The 17,829-nt window shown below is 40.7% G+C and overlaps 1 protein-coding gene across 1 annotated transcript; it reads left to right on the forward strand.

The window, feature by feature from the left end:
* Positions 1–772: 772 nt before the first annotated feature.
* LOC129089303 (cullin-5-like) lies at positions 773–17,004 on the forward strand. Its single transcript, XM_054596718.1, has 19 exons — positions 773–841; positions 2,995–3,104; positions 3,983–4,082; positions 4,410–4,586; positions 5,050–5,191; positions 5,322–5,467; positions 6,360–6,440; positions 6,820–6,913; positions 8,386–8,516; positions 9,399–9,506; positions 10,164–10,228; positions 10,430–10,562; positions 10,715–10,846; positions 11,996–12,119; positions 12,989–13,164; positions 13,839–14,000; positions 14,682–14,800; positions 15,022–15,145; positions 16,679–17,004. Exons 1-19 carry the CDS (start codon positions 818–820, stop codon positions 16,871–16,873), a joined length of 2,343 nt encoding a protein of 780 aa, XP_054452693.1. The 5' UTR covers positions 773–817; the 3' UTR covers positions 16,874–17,004.
* Positions 17,005–17,829: the final 825 nt, after the last annotated feature.

Here is a 17,829-nt window from a genome sequence, read left to right on the forward strand (position 1 = left end):
ACAATATGGTTGTCCTTACAGGTTTAAATGTAACATTGCATCACCTCCCACACAAACATTTATATACTATGTTAAATATAACATCCTCAGACCCTTAGATTATTATTACAAAATATAAATGAACTAGTTAATTATGAATTACAATATTTTATTAACATAGGTTGGGCTAATAAAAAGTAATTAAAAGTAGCTTTACCAGCTGCCACACTGAAGTGATGTACGTACACCATGATGCATCTATTATTATGATCCAGTAATGATTCTAAAAGTGGGCCATTCTACCTAAGGCGTACTCTTAGTACTTTTACATTACATTACATTTTACATTACATTACAGTCATTTAGCAGACGCTTTTATCCAAAGCGACTTACAGGAAGTGTCTTCAACATAGGTATTCAAGAGAACTACTAGTCACCAGAAGTCATAAGTGCATCTCCTTTCTTAAACAAGCATCTTAAAGCATAAACCAGAGCAAAAGTATAGTGCAGAGGCAAATTACTACGAAAACAATAATTGCAACAGACTAATACGAATATAATAAGTGCTACAAACTACTACGAATAGGATAAGTGCAGTAAACAAATACGAATTCAATGAATTTTTAGTACTTGAAGTACATTTTGGTGCTGACACTTTTGTTATTTTAACTTTTAATGAGAGTTTGAATGCAGGACTTTACTAGTAATTGCTTTATAAAAGGATCTGAGTGATTCTTCCACCACTCTTCATTTCAGTGTCAAGGTTCCCATGACCTAATCCCGAGCCAGCTGTAGTACCTGTCTCGCGAGATTCCGCGAGGTGATAAGTTGAAGAAACATGGCGTCGTCGCATTTGTTAAAGGTAAGAAGCACCGAAATAAATCGCATTTCCCATATTTGTGTGCGGATTTGAGCTCGTCGTTTTAATAGAGTTTCCCTATTCGTGCATATATGTATATGCTCACTATAGTGGCATATATGTGTTTGCACTAATAGTGTAAATATATGAAATAAGTGCACAAATAGGTGCGCCTGGAGTCACAGTTGTCACCGCGGTCGTTGTGAAGTCGAGTGTTGTTCCCCCAACGGCTTATAACGGCTGCCTCAAGCAGAACCCGTTCTGAGCCGAACCCCCGAGTGTTCGAACAGTAGCCGTTACCCGCTATGTCGTTCGACTACGAGCCATAGCGGAACAAGAATCACACGAAGCCCTTAAACCCAACAAGGGAGAGCACGACACACCTTCCCCGGGCTGTTTGTGTGGAGGGCTCATTGTTGCCACTATGCTAGCTCTTTAATGTGTTCGCTAGCTAACAAGCATAGCTCCGGGGTTCTGTGTTCACAAGGCCCAGTTAAACATCATGTCCCCCCCGTCCCTGGTTCACAATGCACGCTGACTGTCCCCCGGTCAGCTAGCTTGGTATGCTAGCAAGAGAGGAAAGTCCACTAGCTTTGACAGGCGGACCCCCGACTCACAATGAACTTGTCCTGGCTTGGCTTGTGTCAAAAAGCTTCAGGTAACCTGTGGACAGAGAGCCACGGGGTGCCGAGTAGCAGCTGCTGTTTTCAGTGGTTCAGAGTTGAGCTACTTGTCCTGTACTTTAGTGTTTCCATGTTATGCTGCTTTGCTTTCAACTTAACATTACTGCCCCATCTAGTTTTCAGGTAAATGTTACACCTCAGAGGGAAATGTTGTTATTATTACTCCACTACATTTATTTGATAATCTACTTTGATTCAGATTAACATGTCATAATCAAAAAATAGATTGTGAAGTATTGTTATCGGTTAAGACTTAATGGATCCCTCTGTGAAATTAACAAGCTACCCAGCAGTATATAAAATGATTAAAATCAGGTCCTATTACCAGCTGCAACATTAATGAACTGAGCAAATAATCCAGTTATGTAATATACATTATTAAGTTACATTTTGCATGCAGGACTCATACTTGTAACTGAGTATTTCCCCAGTGTTCTAGTTTTACTTAAGTAAAAGATCAGAGTAGGACCTAATTATTTCACTACTACACTTAAGTTGTCCCCCGCTAGTGGACAGGTGAGCATTGGAGGTGTCTTGACCAGTGGAGAGCCATAGGGTCGCCTTGTTCTGGACTGTTTTGTTGGACAAGTAATGTTATCGCCAATAAATTGTGATAGGCATTTATTCATTATTTTCAGACATTTGGTAATTACACAATTAGGCAATTACTTCAGTGGAAAGAAAAATAGTTGCACACTTGTAGCTACGATGCAGAAAAATATTTAATAATTTACCATCAGGCTATGACCCTGAAGAGGATGGCTATGTCAAAATGTTGGTAAATTACTAAGTTTTTGGGTCCAACTATTTTCCTTTACACTTGTGCTTTCTCCTTGGTCAGCACCTCCCAAACACTGGTGTGCCTTCACCTTCTCTGTCTTCTCGAGGCGATTACTAAATAAATTGTGGACCCATTAATCAATAAGGAAAATAGCTGTTCGTTGCGAACCTGTAAGAAAATATGTAAAAATTGTAATCTGCAATAAAGCAGACATAAAATGTGGCTTCCGGGATCTGGGTACATCAGTGAAAATAAGTATGAAATGGCTTAACGTGAGGCATTTGAACAGGTTGATATGTAGTACATGAAATCACATTTTTAAATATTTTTACTATAAAGTATGACACTGTTGTTCTTGTTTTTCTTGTGTAACTTAATTCAAGGCTCCCACTTTAGCCAGTTTACAAGGTGGCCAGTAACTTACTTTAGACTTGTACAACTTTATAATAATTAGAGTGATATAAAAAGCATTAAAAACTTGCTACATTGTTGTAAAATAATTAAAAGCTATTTGACTGCTGTAACAATTGAAAAATCCCAGCCTTTGGTCTGTCTCCAGTCTTTTTGCACGTCTTTGTGTATGTCTGCAATTCTGCCTCTGTCTTCTCATAATTTCTCTCCCCATACACCTCGTTTCTCATCGCTTTTTCCTTTCCTTCTGCCACATCACCCATCCCAAATCTCTCCTCCAGAACAAGGGGTCCCTGCAGTTTGAGGACAAGTGGGATTCAATGCGGCCAATCGTCCTCAAGCTGCTCAGACAGGAAGCGGTCACCAAGCAACAGTGGTTCGACTTGTTCTCGTAAGAGATGCTTTCTGCTCTGTCCCGTACTGCCTCCTGTCTCATTTAAGAAAGTGTTCCGATGCAGGATCAGTACAGCTGCTGCTGCCTCATATTCTGAAAACAGTTGCCTCACTCTGAACAGCAGACCGCTCACAAATCACAGTTACTATTTTAGTGCATTTCAGCAGCACACACATGCTATTCATAGGCTTAGTTTTTACCAACAGGTGTTGTGTTTTACATCATCCCCACACAATGTCATACATTTGTAGGTAAGCCTGTTGTTTGATTGTGTCCCGCTCATAAACTGGGGTGGAAGCGAGTCTTGTTTACATAGCTTAAAGGAACAGTGTGTAGCATTCAGGGAGATCTATTAGCAGAAATGGAATATAACATTCAAAACTATGTTTTACATTACATTAGTGTATAATCACCTGAAACTGCCAATCCTCCATCTTAGCGTTAGCTGAGAATGAGCCCTTCATATCTACACATGGAGCGGGACCTCTTCATGGAATCCTTAATGTTGCACCGCTATGTTTCTACAGTCGCCCAGAATGGACAAACCAAACACTGGCTCTGTAGAGGTCACTAAATCCTACACACTGTAGGATTTATCATTTAACTGCCAACTTCAAAAGTCTCATTTATGGATTAAAAGTGTGTTAATTATCTCCTTTTTTTGGAAGGGGCGGTAAACTTATCCATAATGGAGGTGCTAAGGACTGAGGGTGTTGTATGCTGTACAGATTGCAAAACACCCTGAGGCAAATTTGTGTGTTTGTGACAAGTTAAATAAACATTCAGGAAAGTGCCCCAGAGTTTGAGGTGCATAGTATATGACTTAACCAACTTTGAATGAACTTTACTGATGTGTCCCTCTTCTTTTCCCCCAGAGATGTCCATGCTGTGTGTCTATGGGATGACAAAGGGCCAGCCAAAATCCACCAAGCTCTCAAAGAGGACATCCTAGACTTCATTAAACAAGCACAGGCTGTAAGTAATGTGTTTATAAGTGTGTGCCGGTTGGTTTAATTTTGTTTGCTTGTTTTTAGCATTAGTAAGCTCATTTCAGATATGCAACCCTTTATGTTAATAGCAATTCAACGTGTTATTTTCATATCTGAATAAGCACCCTGGTCACTTTTACCTTGCGGTGCAACCAGGAGAAAAGGGTAAAAAAAATAAAAAACATCATACGTGAAAGTACATTTTCTACATTTTAAGATGTAGAGCAATTATTACAGGGGTCAAAGCATCATATGTATTTATTGGCCGACCTGTATCATCTTTAACTTTTGCCTGCATCTGTTGCCATGGCAGCGGGTGCTGAGTCACCAGGATGACACAGCGCTGCTGAAGACCTACATTGTAGAGTGGAGGAAGTTCTTCACCCAGTGCGACATCCTGCCCAAACCCTTCTGCCAGTTGGAGATCACGCTCATGGGCAAACAAGGCAGCAACAAGAAAACAAACATGGAGGACAGCATCGTACGCAAGGTGAGAGGAGGACGCGATAGGTCAGGCGTTGAGTTGAAAAGCTGAGCAACAACAAGAATGAAGAAGGAAAAGGAGGAGGAACGAGAGGAAAGGATGGAGAGGATGTGAGAGGTGGCTCACATGGGCGGAAACATTATTTATAGAGATTAGCTAAGGGTCAGTTAGCCTAAAAAATCCTCCTATTAAAGAGCAGCTCAATGAATGAATGAATGAATCATGTGAAAGTTGTTTGATCCCTGTGAGGACGGTCACTCAGAAGAGACATACAGTGCCATAGAGGAGGACGTTGTTGGTGGGAGAGGGATGATTCAGCAGGCAGACAGGAGTTTCCTTTAAAAGCACTTCATGAATAAATTGGGCTGGACTATTCTTAGATGGCCGGAAATGGAAGTTAACTTATTATTTAACATTTTCGGTGCACTTGGTGAACATTTATTACTGCCCTTCTTCTTCCCTTTTGCAGCTGATGTTGGACACGTGGAATGAGTCAATCTTCTCCAACATTAAGAGTCGGCTGCAGGACAGCGCCATGAAGCTAGTGCACGCCGAGAGGCAGGGGGAGGCCTTCGACTCCCAGCTTGTTATAGGAGTACGAGAGTCGTATGGTAAGACTGCCAGAGACGGGTCCACTGTAAATATTCTGGAGAGGGATGTCACAAATAGACTGAGAATGAACTTAATACTGCATAGACAGTAATTTGGATTGTCCCAATCTCTGTGCTTCTCTCCCGCCAGTCAACCTGTGCTCTAACCCAGAAGACAAGCTGCAGATCTACAGGGATAACTTTGAGAAAGCCTACCTGGACTCAACAGAGAGGTTTTACAGAACACAGGCACCGTCCTATCTGCAACAGAACGGAGTCCAGAACTACATGAAATACGTACGCTATAATAATACTGATTATTACAAGTGTTAGGATGAAGAATGGGGTCTCTTTAAAATGTGGAAGAGAATGCCAAACGCTCTGATGAAAGGGAGGGGGGGGTTTGCTGTTAATGTGCGTACAAATGAATTTAAGATATAAATGACACCAAGCCAGCTGTTTTATGTAAGTTGTGGTTTTAATGGACAGATGGAGCCAGCTGTGTTGTCGGCGGGTCAAATATCCAACTTGATTATAGTCGTAAGTCAAGGCTACATAGCCAAGGTGAATAATTGATGAAAAAACATGCAAGAATGCAGACTGGCATATCCATTTGCAGAGCAGAAAGTCATCCAAATGTACTCTTCAAAGCCACAAGACTCCATTTACAAATACATCAATTATTACCTCTTAGTCAAAGAAGTTGTTGCCTCCATCGGGTAAGATTAGTTATGTTTTTGTGGATTTGGTGAATCTGAACTCGCCCTTTTAAGACAAACAATAACACAAACTAACAGATCAAGGCAGCGGTAGACCAGCAGTTCCTGTGTTCCGCAGGGTAAAATTACTGTTTTGGTCTTGTGGCTTTGTCTTGTGGCTTTCAAAATAGCAGAGTTTATTGCTTCAGTTCCCCATAGGAAGGGCTGACTGACTGCAAGCGTACACTTAAACTGATATACATTTTTTTAGTTGTTAAAAAAGACATTCCTTTGCTCAAAACTCCATCTTCTGTTGGTTAAACACTGACTATATACAACCAATATCCAAACTATCCATTAAAGCTACATTTTGTGGACAGATGTTGGGGAAAAAAAGATGTTACCTTGCATGTGTGTATGAGAGAGTTTCATTTTATGTTTGAAATAACCTGGAATTTTAGTATCTATGATTTTTTTTGGTTTCTCTGCAGGCAGACGCAAAGCTGAGAGAAGAGGAGAAGAGAGCGCTTAGATATCTAGAGACACGTCGTGAATGTAACTCTGTTCAAGCAGTAAGTGTCTTCAACAGGATCTGAAGCTTCAGTACTAAGTTCTAACTCATATTTCATATTTGTTTCCATTTTCCAATAATTTCCTCTCATGTCATCCTGAATTATTTTTCTGTATTTTCAGGTCATCTTTATCAAATTACATACAGGTCATGGATGTAGAGCAGCAAAATAGAGCCTGACTTTTAATGTATTTTTGACTCGCACATCAGATCTGTTTGTCAGATGTAAATTTGTCTCTCTTCGCTTCAATGAAGAGCACCAGACATATTCTGAAAGAGGTCTTTGTGCTTCAGGAGTCTCATTAAATTTATCTGATGCCTGTTTATCTATGTCAAAGTTGCCCTAATAGTGAGTCTTTGCATTCTGTGTGTTCTCACAGCTTATGGAGTGTTGCGTTAATGCTCTGGTAACCTCGTTCAAAGAGACCATCCTCGCCGAATGTCCGGGGATGATCAAACGAAATGAGACGGACAGTAAGTACTGCTGTTTTTGATGCTGTAATGATGTTATTGAGGGCCTAAACGCCAAGAAATGTAGTTTGCAGCAGAATCATTCGTTAAAAAAAAAAAAAAAAGTTTTACCTCCGTATTTAAGACTTCATTAAAACATTTCACTAAAATAATTAATAAAAAGCCTCTCTTGTTATACTACATTTTGACTTTTGAACTGAGATATATACAGACAGGAGGACCGAGCAATGCCCGGCGTGTGTGTGAGAGAGGGACAGATAAAGGGGAATAGAAGAAGGTGGACTTTGCTGTGTTTCTGTAAAGTTATTAATTAATAATAATTAGAATATCAACATCATGAATGAAGATTTGAAACTATTCGGCACAGCCTTAGTTCATTCTCTGCTCCTCTCTGTTCAGTAGCAGGGACAGCGTGTATGTGATGGTTATATGGGGGGGATGCAGACATGAAACTATGAGGGTACTACTTCTAATAATAATAATAATAATAATAATAATAATAATGTAATACGTTAATGGGGAAATGAGCCAAATATGGTCTTGACATTGGCAAAGGTATCTGCTATTGGCAGTCGCTCTTGACTATCGTCAAATCCCAGAGTTCACTGGCTGTCGGCAGAACCCTTCGATACAGTCATGTGATCAGTACAGTCATGTGATGTAGAGAAGACCTATTGTTGGATTTGATTTCAATTTCAGGACATACTAATGGAGTTTGTTAGTGTGCGATGTCAACCACAACTACACACTGTAATGTCTGCTAGACGTAGAGGCATCAACGTCCACTACTGCAGCATCCAGATGGACTTTAAAAATAGAAAGCTTCTCCCAGTGTTGGTTGGCTTCCTGCCAGCGAGGACAGTAGAACTGTACAGCTTGCTGACAGTCATCACTCACAGCATTAGAAGACATCAGTCTTATAATGCCTGCTTCAAAACTTTCTTATTATATTATTATTATTAGTAGTAGTAGTAGTAGTAGTAGTAGTAGTAGTAGTAGTTGCAGAATCAGATCTATATTACTTAGAATTATGGTTAACTTTAAGAACAATGTCCGTAATGCACCTGCAACCCCAGCAGACTCTATGGAAGTCTGCAGAACGCCCACTTAATTGGGGAGGTCTCTGCATGCTGGACTAACCACAGTTACACACCTGCAAAGTCTACGAGTCTGCAAGTGCAGGAAGTTTTAAGATTCAGCCAGTACGTTTCATGGATGTATTATAAGAACTGGATACCGAAACCTCAAGATGGCGCCTATTACGTCAAATGAGAATTGCCTGGCTCCTACGCCAAAGACGTTTCTAGCCTTCAGGTTTAAAACATCACAAACCTTTGGATAAAAGATTGATAATAGAGAGAGTCATTATTGACCTTGCACAATTGGAGTGTCGGCGCTGTATCCAGTTCTTATTTAACATCCATGGTGTGCTTCATGTCCTGTGTGTAACTCTGATTCTCTCTGTCCCTGAATAGAGCTGCAATTGATGTTTTCACTGATGGACAAGGTTCCCAGCGGGATCGAGCCCATGCTGAAAGACCTGGAGGAACATATTCTCCATGCTGGACTAGCAGACATGGTGGCTGCTGCCGAGACTATCACATCTGTACGTGAACAAACGCTCACTTCAACAATTTGTTAGATCACATCAATCCCATGTTTGGTCTATGTTTTAAGTTATTTGTTGTGAAAAGCACAGCAATTACAGAGAAACAGTCATTTGCCAAATAAATTCTCAGATCAACAACTTACAATTTTCATTAAACATAAATGGAAAGTAAATCACTGAAGTAAAAATTAAAATCTAAGAAATACAATAGTGTAGAAATTCAAATACAATAAAGAAATATAACATATGTAAACTAAAAAAATATATTTGTGGTAGAAGGAAGGAAGGACGGAAGGCAGGCAGGCAGGCAGGCAGGCAGACAGGCAAGAGATAGTAAAACAGTAATTTTTTCACCAGAGTGGTTCATCTGTTTCTATCTAGTTGGTAACCGGACTTTGATCTATCCCGTATGGGAATCTGATTTAATGATCCGCAAATATGATTCGACATATACCAGGTAGTAAAACATTAGTAAAAGGATATGAAGCTAAAGTGAAAGTATACATACATACATACATACATATATGTGTATGATTAAACCCTAACGTTTTGTTTATTCGTAAAGAACAAATACTCGTAAAGAGGAATTTCATTGGTGTTTGATAAAAACACTTTTTTCTTGAAATCACCAAAGGTTCAGATCACCAAAAATCCCTCGTAGAACTTTTGGAATTTTAACCACACTTGGGGAGCCATATTATAATTAACAAAACTGAAACGCATGTCCCACACTAGATTTGTTTAGAGCATGGAATTGTCATTATTGAGTTCTGGGGCAGCAAAGTTTTGTTTAACAAATCAAAAAGAAGTAAATATTGGAGGGCCGCTTTTACAACATGTATAGTAGTTTCAAATATGCTTGTGTTTGTGTTTGTCCAGGACTCTGAGAAGTACGTGGAGCAGTTGCTGACCTTGTTTAACCGCTTCAGTAAGCTGGTAAAGGAAGCCTTCCAGGATGACCCTCGCTTCCTCACAGCCAGAGATAAGGTCTGTTTTAAGAAATAGGATTATATCTGCTCTGAGCTGAAGGCATTTGAGTTCATTCCAGCTCACACCATTTGTTTCCATAATGTGTGTATTCCTAAAGAACTAACGCTGCAGTACAAGCAGCATTACAGTTAGATCCCCATTCACACATATGGACTCCATACTCGCATATGGAGTAAAGAAGCAGCCTCTCTCGAGCCTGAAGCTTGCTTGAAGTGTTAAGTGTAAGGCACAGAATTAACATACACAGCTCTGATTGGACAGTTATTTCTTACGTTGCTAATAAACGACCCCACGACAAAGTACTTCATTTCAAGAGTGTCTTTGTTATTTAAGTCCCAATAGGTTGTTGAAGTTATATCATATTGAATGAGGAAGCAGCTGACAGTGACCATTAGCTTTCCCTACACAGTTGTGTTGGAATAGATTACAGTTGTGTATTTCATTCCACAATGGACATTAAAGTTTGTTTGTGTAAAATGGGGGTAACTGCAGTTAGAACAGAAGATCATTTTCTATATTTTCTGACCATTTATAGACTAAATCAATAATTAATTAATCTAAAGCATAACCAACTAAATAATAAATGCAAGCAATCGTAAGTTGCAGCCCTTCTTGTTTGGTTCTCATCCGTTTTCTGTTCTCCTTGCCCTGCAGGCTTACAAGGCCGTTGTCAATGACGCGACAATCTTCAAACTGGAGCTGCCTTTGAAACAGAAAGGGTGAGAGGAAACACCAGTTTTGTCCTTGTAGATGTGAAATGACCCAAAACCGTCTATGCAGTAGTGTCTTTTTTTTTTCTTTGATTAAAACAATGTGGTGTATATGTAAACCTGTGTGTGTGTGTGTGTGTGTGTGTGTGTGTGTGTGTGTGTGTGTGTGTGTGTGTGTGTGTGTGTGTGTGTGTGTGTGTGTGTGTTCAGTGTGGGCATGAAGACTCAGCCGGAGTCAAAGTGTCCTGAGCTGCTGGCAAACTACTGTGACATGCTGCTTAGGAAAACTGCTCTGAGCAAGAAACTCACCTCGGAGGAAATCGAGCTCAAGCTCAAAGAAGTGGTGAGTCTCTGTCCCGTTAGCCCGGCTTGTCCTAAACAGGGCATCGCTCAGGGCTAACTAGCTTTTAGGTGATCCACCTCGCTCCCCTTTCGCCTTCCCTTTCTTTCCTCTATTCTCACACAATTTTCTTATTTTATCTTCTCCCCTTTCAGCTCTTGGTGTTGAAGTACGTTCAGAATAAAGACGTGTTCATGCGTTACCACAAAGCTCACCTGACCAGGCGCCTGATTCTGGACATTTCAGCCGACAGCGAGATTGAAGAGAACATGGTGGAGTGGCTGAGAGTGAGTTATACCTTTCTTAAAATTCTTTGTAAGAAACCCTTATGTTATACCAGAGACTCTGTACTAAAACCGTGCTTATCTTTGTGGAATAAGTTAACACAACTTTCTACAAACCACTTTTTTTCTATTTAACAAATGTTTCAAATGCATCAGTGTTTTAATTTGTCCGAACACAAAGCAGTTGTACAACTTTACTTTAACTGAATACTGTTTGTTTTTTTTACAGTGTATTAGGGCAGGAGGAAAGGGGTAATATTCTGAGAACAAAATGTTAATATTCTCTGAGATTAAAGTCACAATTTTATGAGGCATGTGTGACAACAAACCCTACCATTTTTTTCCTAGTTCTCATACTCATACTAATTTAATCTCAGATAATTTATTTGACCAAAAACTGATCAGCTCATCGCATGTGTGTCTTGGATGGTGAATATGAAGTTGATCTCTCTAACTTTGGTAGCCTGTAACTGAATCTCTAGGGTTCAGTTTCCTTTCAATAAAACTTGCACTTTCAACCGTATTACATTTTGACTGGAGCTTTTTCCACCAATGAATACCAAATGTTTCCTGCTACTGCTGCTTCACATTAAAAGTTTTTTTTTTTTTTTTTAGGTTTTTATTACAGAGATGTATTAGTTGGCAAGTTAGAGAACCAGAACTTTGGTGGTACTATTCTTTAATAAAACCTTCTGCACAGCAAAATATGGAAGTATATTTGGTGCTATTTTGGTCAGTAGAAGAGTTTTTAATACTAAAGGGAGGAAATACAGAAACAACCACAGATAGCTGGTAGATGACGAGCAGGAGACGGAAGGCTCTTACCTCAGTTTGTGCAAACTGGCACATCACCAACACATCATAAACAGAGCTGTATACCTTGCTGTGCTTTGCCTGGAAAACCAGTTGTGTTGTGCCCGCTTGTATGGTCAAAGTTGCTCATAGACCACCACCAAGAAAACGGCATAAAATAAGCGATATTATGACGAGGAAATATCTGTAAAAAAGTAAACAATATCAAAAATCTGACCATGAATTTAGAAGAGAAAACCTCTCCAAACAGGTGCACAGTGAATTAATTTGTCCTTCGCTTTGTTGTACTCTTTGTTTTTCCCTGATGTCCTGTGTGTGTGTGTATTTGTGTGGTTGTAGGAAGTAGGGATGCCTGCGGATTATGTGAACAAGCTGGCCAGGATGTTTCAGGACATCAAGGTCTCAGAGGACCTCAATCAGGTCTTCAAAGAGATGCACAAACACAACAGGCTGGCACTGCCAGGTACACACACACACACACGCACGCACGCACGCACGCACGCGCGCAATCTCTCTCACACAAAGCATGCATATGCGTGCTTACACTCACAGGTAAAGAGAGGGAGAGAAACCTCTCTTTATGATTCGCTAAGAGAAACAGATCTCAGTCAGATATAAAGCTACTATCAAAAGCATTTTTCTCTCTTCGATGTTGTCGTAGAATAACCCGCTGCGCCGTTGCGTCTTAACGCGCGGAGCATCCCGTTGCTCTGTTCGGGCTTGAACCCCAATAAGCCTGTGCATTTAAAACGGAGACAAAGATGACAACACAAACTGTCGAACCTTCCTCACTCATGTCTAATGACAAAAATTGGACTTCAAGAATTTAGTTTTTTATTGAAACAAAAATGGCTACAAAATGTGCAATAATCACATCAAATACATTACAGTAATAGCCCGTTAAAATAAATTTGCTCAAATGTAAGTCTATAAATAGACTGTAGCCTAACTCATGATAAACAGCATAGATGCCTAATGAATTATCTCATGTGTTATTTGGGATTTTGGGAGTAATTGCAACGGTCAAAGCTTCGAGGCACTGCAGACAGCAGAGTGTAAGTCAGTGTATTATTATCAATTTGCTGTCGTGTCCCTTTCATTGCTTTTTCTCTCATGCAGCAGACATATAACCTTTGAGAACATAAACACAGTTATATTAGGACAACGATACTGTTTCGATCATATTTCAAACGTCTGCATTTTAGAATTTTTTTTATACACAAATTACAGTATGCTGGGTTGGTCAAGTTGACTTGGAGGAGTTATGTTGTCTTAATTAGTTAAAAAAAAGTTTGTGTTTCTAATAAAAACTAATAGAATTCTTCCCTGCAGCGGACAGTGTGAACATTAAGATCCTGAACGCCGGAGCATGGTCGCGGAGCAGCGAGAAAGTTTTCGTCTCGCTGCCCACGGAGCTGGAGGACCTGATCCCAGAGGTGGAAGACTTCTACAAGAGGAATCACAGCGGACGCAAACTCCACTGGCACCACCTCATGTCCAATGGCATCGTGAGTGAGCTGTTACAGTAGATAAAGCAGGTTTTCTGCAGTCTTATGGAGATAAAATCCTTTTTTCACCCTCCTTGAATCTGGAGATAAATGTTCCTTTTGTCTGTGCAGCCGCCCCCATTTTTTTCTAAACTTACTATGCCTCATATTCTCCCTAAACTAAATTAGTAATTAGTAACTTTAGTACATGCAAGCATTGTTTGAAAGAGTCCCGTGAGGGAATGGCAGACTTTGCTGGTAACAAAAAAAGCTACTATATAGAGATGTAGTTAGAGAGGTAATTACTAGAGAGTAAGAAGTCAAATAGAAACATACATTGCTTACATCCATGTCTTCTTCTTCCTTGCATTTGTTGTTACATTGCTGCATTCATCTGCATGTCACTGCAGAAATCCTTTGATAGGACTGTGCATGCATGCAGCATGAGATACTGACAACACAAAAAACACTGTTGAAAACATTGTTCCATAGCTCTACTGGTGGTCAGAAACTCCACAGGGTACCTTTACAACAAAGTGCCTTTCCCAGAGGACAGTTCCCGGGAGTGGGCAAGAAAGTCTAAAATCGAATTGAATCGTGACCTTGGAGAATTGTGACACCCCTTACTACTAAAGCAAACTAACTGAGCAAACACACTCTGCTCTTCTCACCTTCTCTCCCCCCCGTCTGCTCAGATCACCTTTAAAAACGAGGTGGGGCAGTACGACCTGGAGGTCACGACGTTCCAGCTGGCGGTGCTGTTCGCCTGGAACCAGAGACCCAGAGAGAGAATCAGCTTTGAGAACCTCAAACTGGCCACGGAGCTGCCCGACGCAGAGCTACGCCGCACACTCTGGGTCAGACCGAGGAAACACTTTTAAATGCTTCATTACAATCCACCAAACACAGTACAAGTATGCAGGATTTAGATGTTTACTTAGGTTAAATACATTTTTGCCCCTAATGGATAAGTAAATATTGCACGCACTACACAGCCAGGCTGTTTGTTACACCTGAGATTTAAATACAAATTTGAAAGGACATCTTTTTGCTAAGTCTGCCAATTGTAACCCACCAGTCAGTTTATTAACATACCCAAGGCTGCCAAAATATCAATATCACCTATTTACAATCCTGTTCTATTGCAAGCAGGGACTGGTACTTTCAGTTTATCAGAAAAAGGTTCCTCTATGTTCAGGTAAAAAAAACCCACAGATCCTCTAAAGAAAAAAAAAAACTTATTTTCATCTCCAGAATCATCTTCAGAAACATAGGAATTTTGTGCATAATTACATCGCTTGGTAATTTAACATCAGTGCAGTCATTTTGAGCAGTTCTTTGTAAGTGTTGCAGGTATTGAGAACATGTTGAGATTGAGGGTTGAGCAGAGCCATTAGAGTGGATTTGGTTTCTAGAGTACCATAAGGAAAGGTGACTGTATACTTGGTTGATATTATCTGTAGGAAGGACAGTTTTTATAACTGCCGTATGACTATGTTTCCCATCTTAGAGTGACTTCCTCTCTCCTCTTTGTGCAGTCTCTAGTGGCCTTCCCCAAGCTGAAGAGACAGGTGTTGTCTTATGACCCTCCAGTCAGCTCGCCCAAAGACTTCACAGACAGCACGCTCTTCTACGTCAACCAGGACTTCTCACTCATGTATGTTATGGTGCTTTAAGAAATGAGAAAAAAAACAAGAGGGAATTGCCTTTCCCCTCTAAAACTTGTGATAATTAGGAATGTGGACGTCGCCATGTGCACGTCACAACAATGCATGTTGTTTATTGCCTCTTCACCAGAAAAGACCATTAGAAACTTCAAATATTTGTGATGTGTGTATACTCAAATATAATCTTTGTGTCTGTTTTTTTTTTTCTCAGTAAAAACTCCAAAGTCCAGAAGCGGGGAAAGATCAATCTGATAGGTCGGCTGCAGCTGACCACAGAGCGGATGAGGGAAGAGGAGAATGAAGGAATTGTTCAGCTCAGAATACTCAGAACTCAGGTACGAAAACACACTTAAAAATACGCAGCAAAATATTCACAGTGGACCTCATGCAAGAACAATTTCACATTCTTATCTTAACTGCCTCTAACTCTTTAATTGTATGGTGGGCTCGTTCAAGTGTACCACGTCAGATTCAGGTTCATCTGTGTGTGAATGAGCGCACGTTCACGAGAATTGTTAATTAGCATAATAACACCCCAATAATCCCATATAAGGCTAGGCGTCCTGCCCCATATGTCCTTTATTGAAGTCCTGCTTTCAAGAATTCATAAAGGAAAGTCAATAATCCTAAACGGCGTTAGCAGCAGTTTTAAAGGACATCCTAATGCCAAGGAATAAGGAAAAATAACGAGTGCTGCTAATGCCCTGAAATTAACAAGAAATTGTTCCATTTGGAAAAACGTCTCCCCACAGCGAGGCCATCGATGACCGTGACGGGAGAGGGTCAAATAATAAAAAATGTGTTTACATTGATAATGTAGTGTTATACAAAAGCATCAATAGCCAATTGGAATTGATGATATTGTTAGGTGATGTGAGGACATTTACAATTATAATATAATTGAATTGCAGAGTGAAACAGGATAATGTCAACATAATTATGAAGTGTAATTCATATTTGGTTTTCAAACTCCATATTGCTTTAAAGTAACGAAATTTACAATCCATTAGTGGAAAACCTAGGCTTTGGCAAACTGTTCTTTTACCTTTTTTGTGTTAAGGATTTTTAGGCCGGCCTGAAATTGTGGCTCAGTGACACACTTGGCATAACCCCTCCCCTTACACTGTATAAAAAGTAGAGCACATAGCATCAGCGGTTCTGCTCAATCGCCAGTTACAACACAGCATAGAGTTTTCTAGCCAGTAGTTGTGTTCTGGCCATCATGCATACTGGAACTAATCCTCATCGTGATTGTGATCCTGATGCCGTCATATAGTGGCAATTCCACAAGAACTGTTTTTCTTTGCAAGCTTGTGGGCCTGTGAAGTCCTTTGAGATGACATACTCTGATATCGAGGCTCCAGCTAGCTACAGTATCGGTAGAAACAGAGATGGAGGAAAAACTGAAAACCGCAGCCATGAGCAGAGAGCTCAACTATTCTCTCCCATTCTCTCTCTATGAAACGCTCTGCAGAGGTCTGAGGAGCGAAATCTAGTCTAAATGACTAGATTGATTGGTCCAAAGTTTTTGTTAAGCCTGCGCCAAGATGAGGTGCAAAAATCTAGTTCGCTCTCAGACCACTTTAATTAAAATATCCCGAAAGATTATCATGGATTTTTTAACCCGTGATGCCAAAGATATACTGCCTGCCCCACTTTTATTTTTTTGTTTAAAATATTTTTGACAACAACCAGGGCATGCAGCACTCCAACAGTTTGTGCTTTTGTTGTCGTCTATGTTTGATTTGTGAGCCAATACATTGGAGCCAGGACAGGGGGGATGAGCTTGTGTTTATAGACCTCAGTACACTTTGTAGAGCTTGAAAGGTTTAATATTATGCTTATTTTGTTTGGTTTTTTTTGTCCAGGAGGCCATCATCCAAATCATGAAGATGAGGAAGAGGATCAGCAATGCTCAGCTGCAGACGGAGCTGGTGGAGATCCTGAAGAACATGTTCCTGCCTCAAAAGAAGATGATCAAGGAGCAGATTGAGTGGCTCATCGAACACAAGTACATAAAGAGGGAAGAGGCGGACATCAACACCTTTGTCTACATGGCCTAGACGGCGAGGGAGGGAGGGAGAAGAGCGCTTCCTCGCTCTGCTGTTTTACTCCTGGACTGGCGACCGGCGCTTTAAAACCCTGCGAGAGGAGAAGGAACAAAAGGATGTGTGGGGGAGGGATGAGAAGTAGTGCGTGCGTTGAAGGAGGAGGAGGAGGAGGAGGAGGAGGAGGAGGCGGAGGAGGCGGAGGAGGCGGCTTTTCTAACAAAGTGTGGATATTTATTTGTGCTCGTGAGACGCCAGTGTGTTACCGACGTGAGAGTCGAGTTGTCGGACTGTCTGTCTGTCTCCACTGCCCTCTAGTGTTGGATCAGATCAGAGGAGAGGGACACCGTCCACTCTCAGCAGCTGAGAGGAAAATAAATAGTGACAAAATTAGATTGAATACTTCCTGCCTTACTTTGTCAGCGACGGACTGCGGAGGAGGAGCTGTGAGGAGGGTCGGGAGGACCAGGGTGACGAGTTGATATCAATCCTTCGCTTTCACTTAATGCCACAGCTGCCGTCTTGGCCGCAGCCAATTTGCATACCTCCTATTCTACATTTGTCTTATTTTTGAACTGGGAATGCAACAAAAAAAAAGCTGCAAGTAGAAAACTGCCATTGAGGAGCAGACATGGAAGGAGAGATTAAAACTACCGAGGAGTATTTTGCCAAATTGTGTGTGTGCGTGTGTGTGTGTGTGTGTGTGTGTGTGTGTGTGTGTGTGTGTGTGTGTGTGTGTGTGTGTGTGTGTGTGTGTGTGTGTGTGTGTGTGTGTGTGTGTGTGTGTGTGTGTGTGTGTGTGTGTGTGTGTGTGTGTATGTGTGAGATGTGTTAGTGTGTGTGTGTGCGCACTTTCAACAGCATGCTGCTCTATGATTTTTATTTTGTTTGTTGGAGGATATGTCACACTTTCGGGTTGTGTCTGAGAACGTTGGGAAATCATGACCAGCCCCCTTTTTAAATGCTGATGT

Source organism: Anoplopoma fimbria, chromosome 1 (genome assembly GCF_027596085.1).
Source record: "Anoplopoma fimbria isolate UVic2021 breed Golden Eagle Sablefish chromosome 1, Afim_UVic_2022, whole genome shotgun sequence".
NCBI classification, from domain to species: domain Eukaryota; kingdom Metazoa; phylum Chordata; class Actinopteri; order Perciformes; family Anoplopomatidae; genus Anoplopoma; species Anoplopoma fimbria.

Excerpts from the sequence above, each read along its gene's own strand:
- LOC129089303 (XM_054596718.1), top strand. The coding sequence starts at position 818 with ATGGCGTCGTCGCATTTGTTAAAG. Across the intron at positions 5,468-6,359 it reads TCCAGAACTACATGAAATAC|GCAGACGCAAAGCTGAGAGA; the intron begins GTACGCTATAAT and ends GTTTCTCTGCAG. Across the intron at positions 10,229-10,429 it reads CTGCCTTTGAAACAGAAAGG|TGTGGGCATGAAGACTCAGC; the intron begins GTGAGAGGAAAC and ends GTGTGTGTTCAG.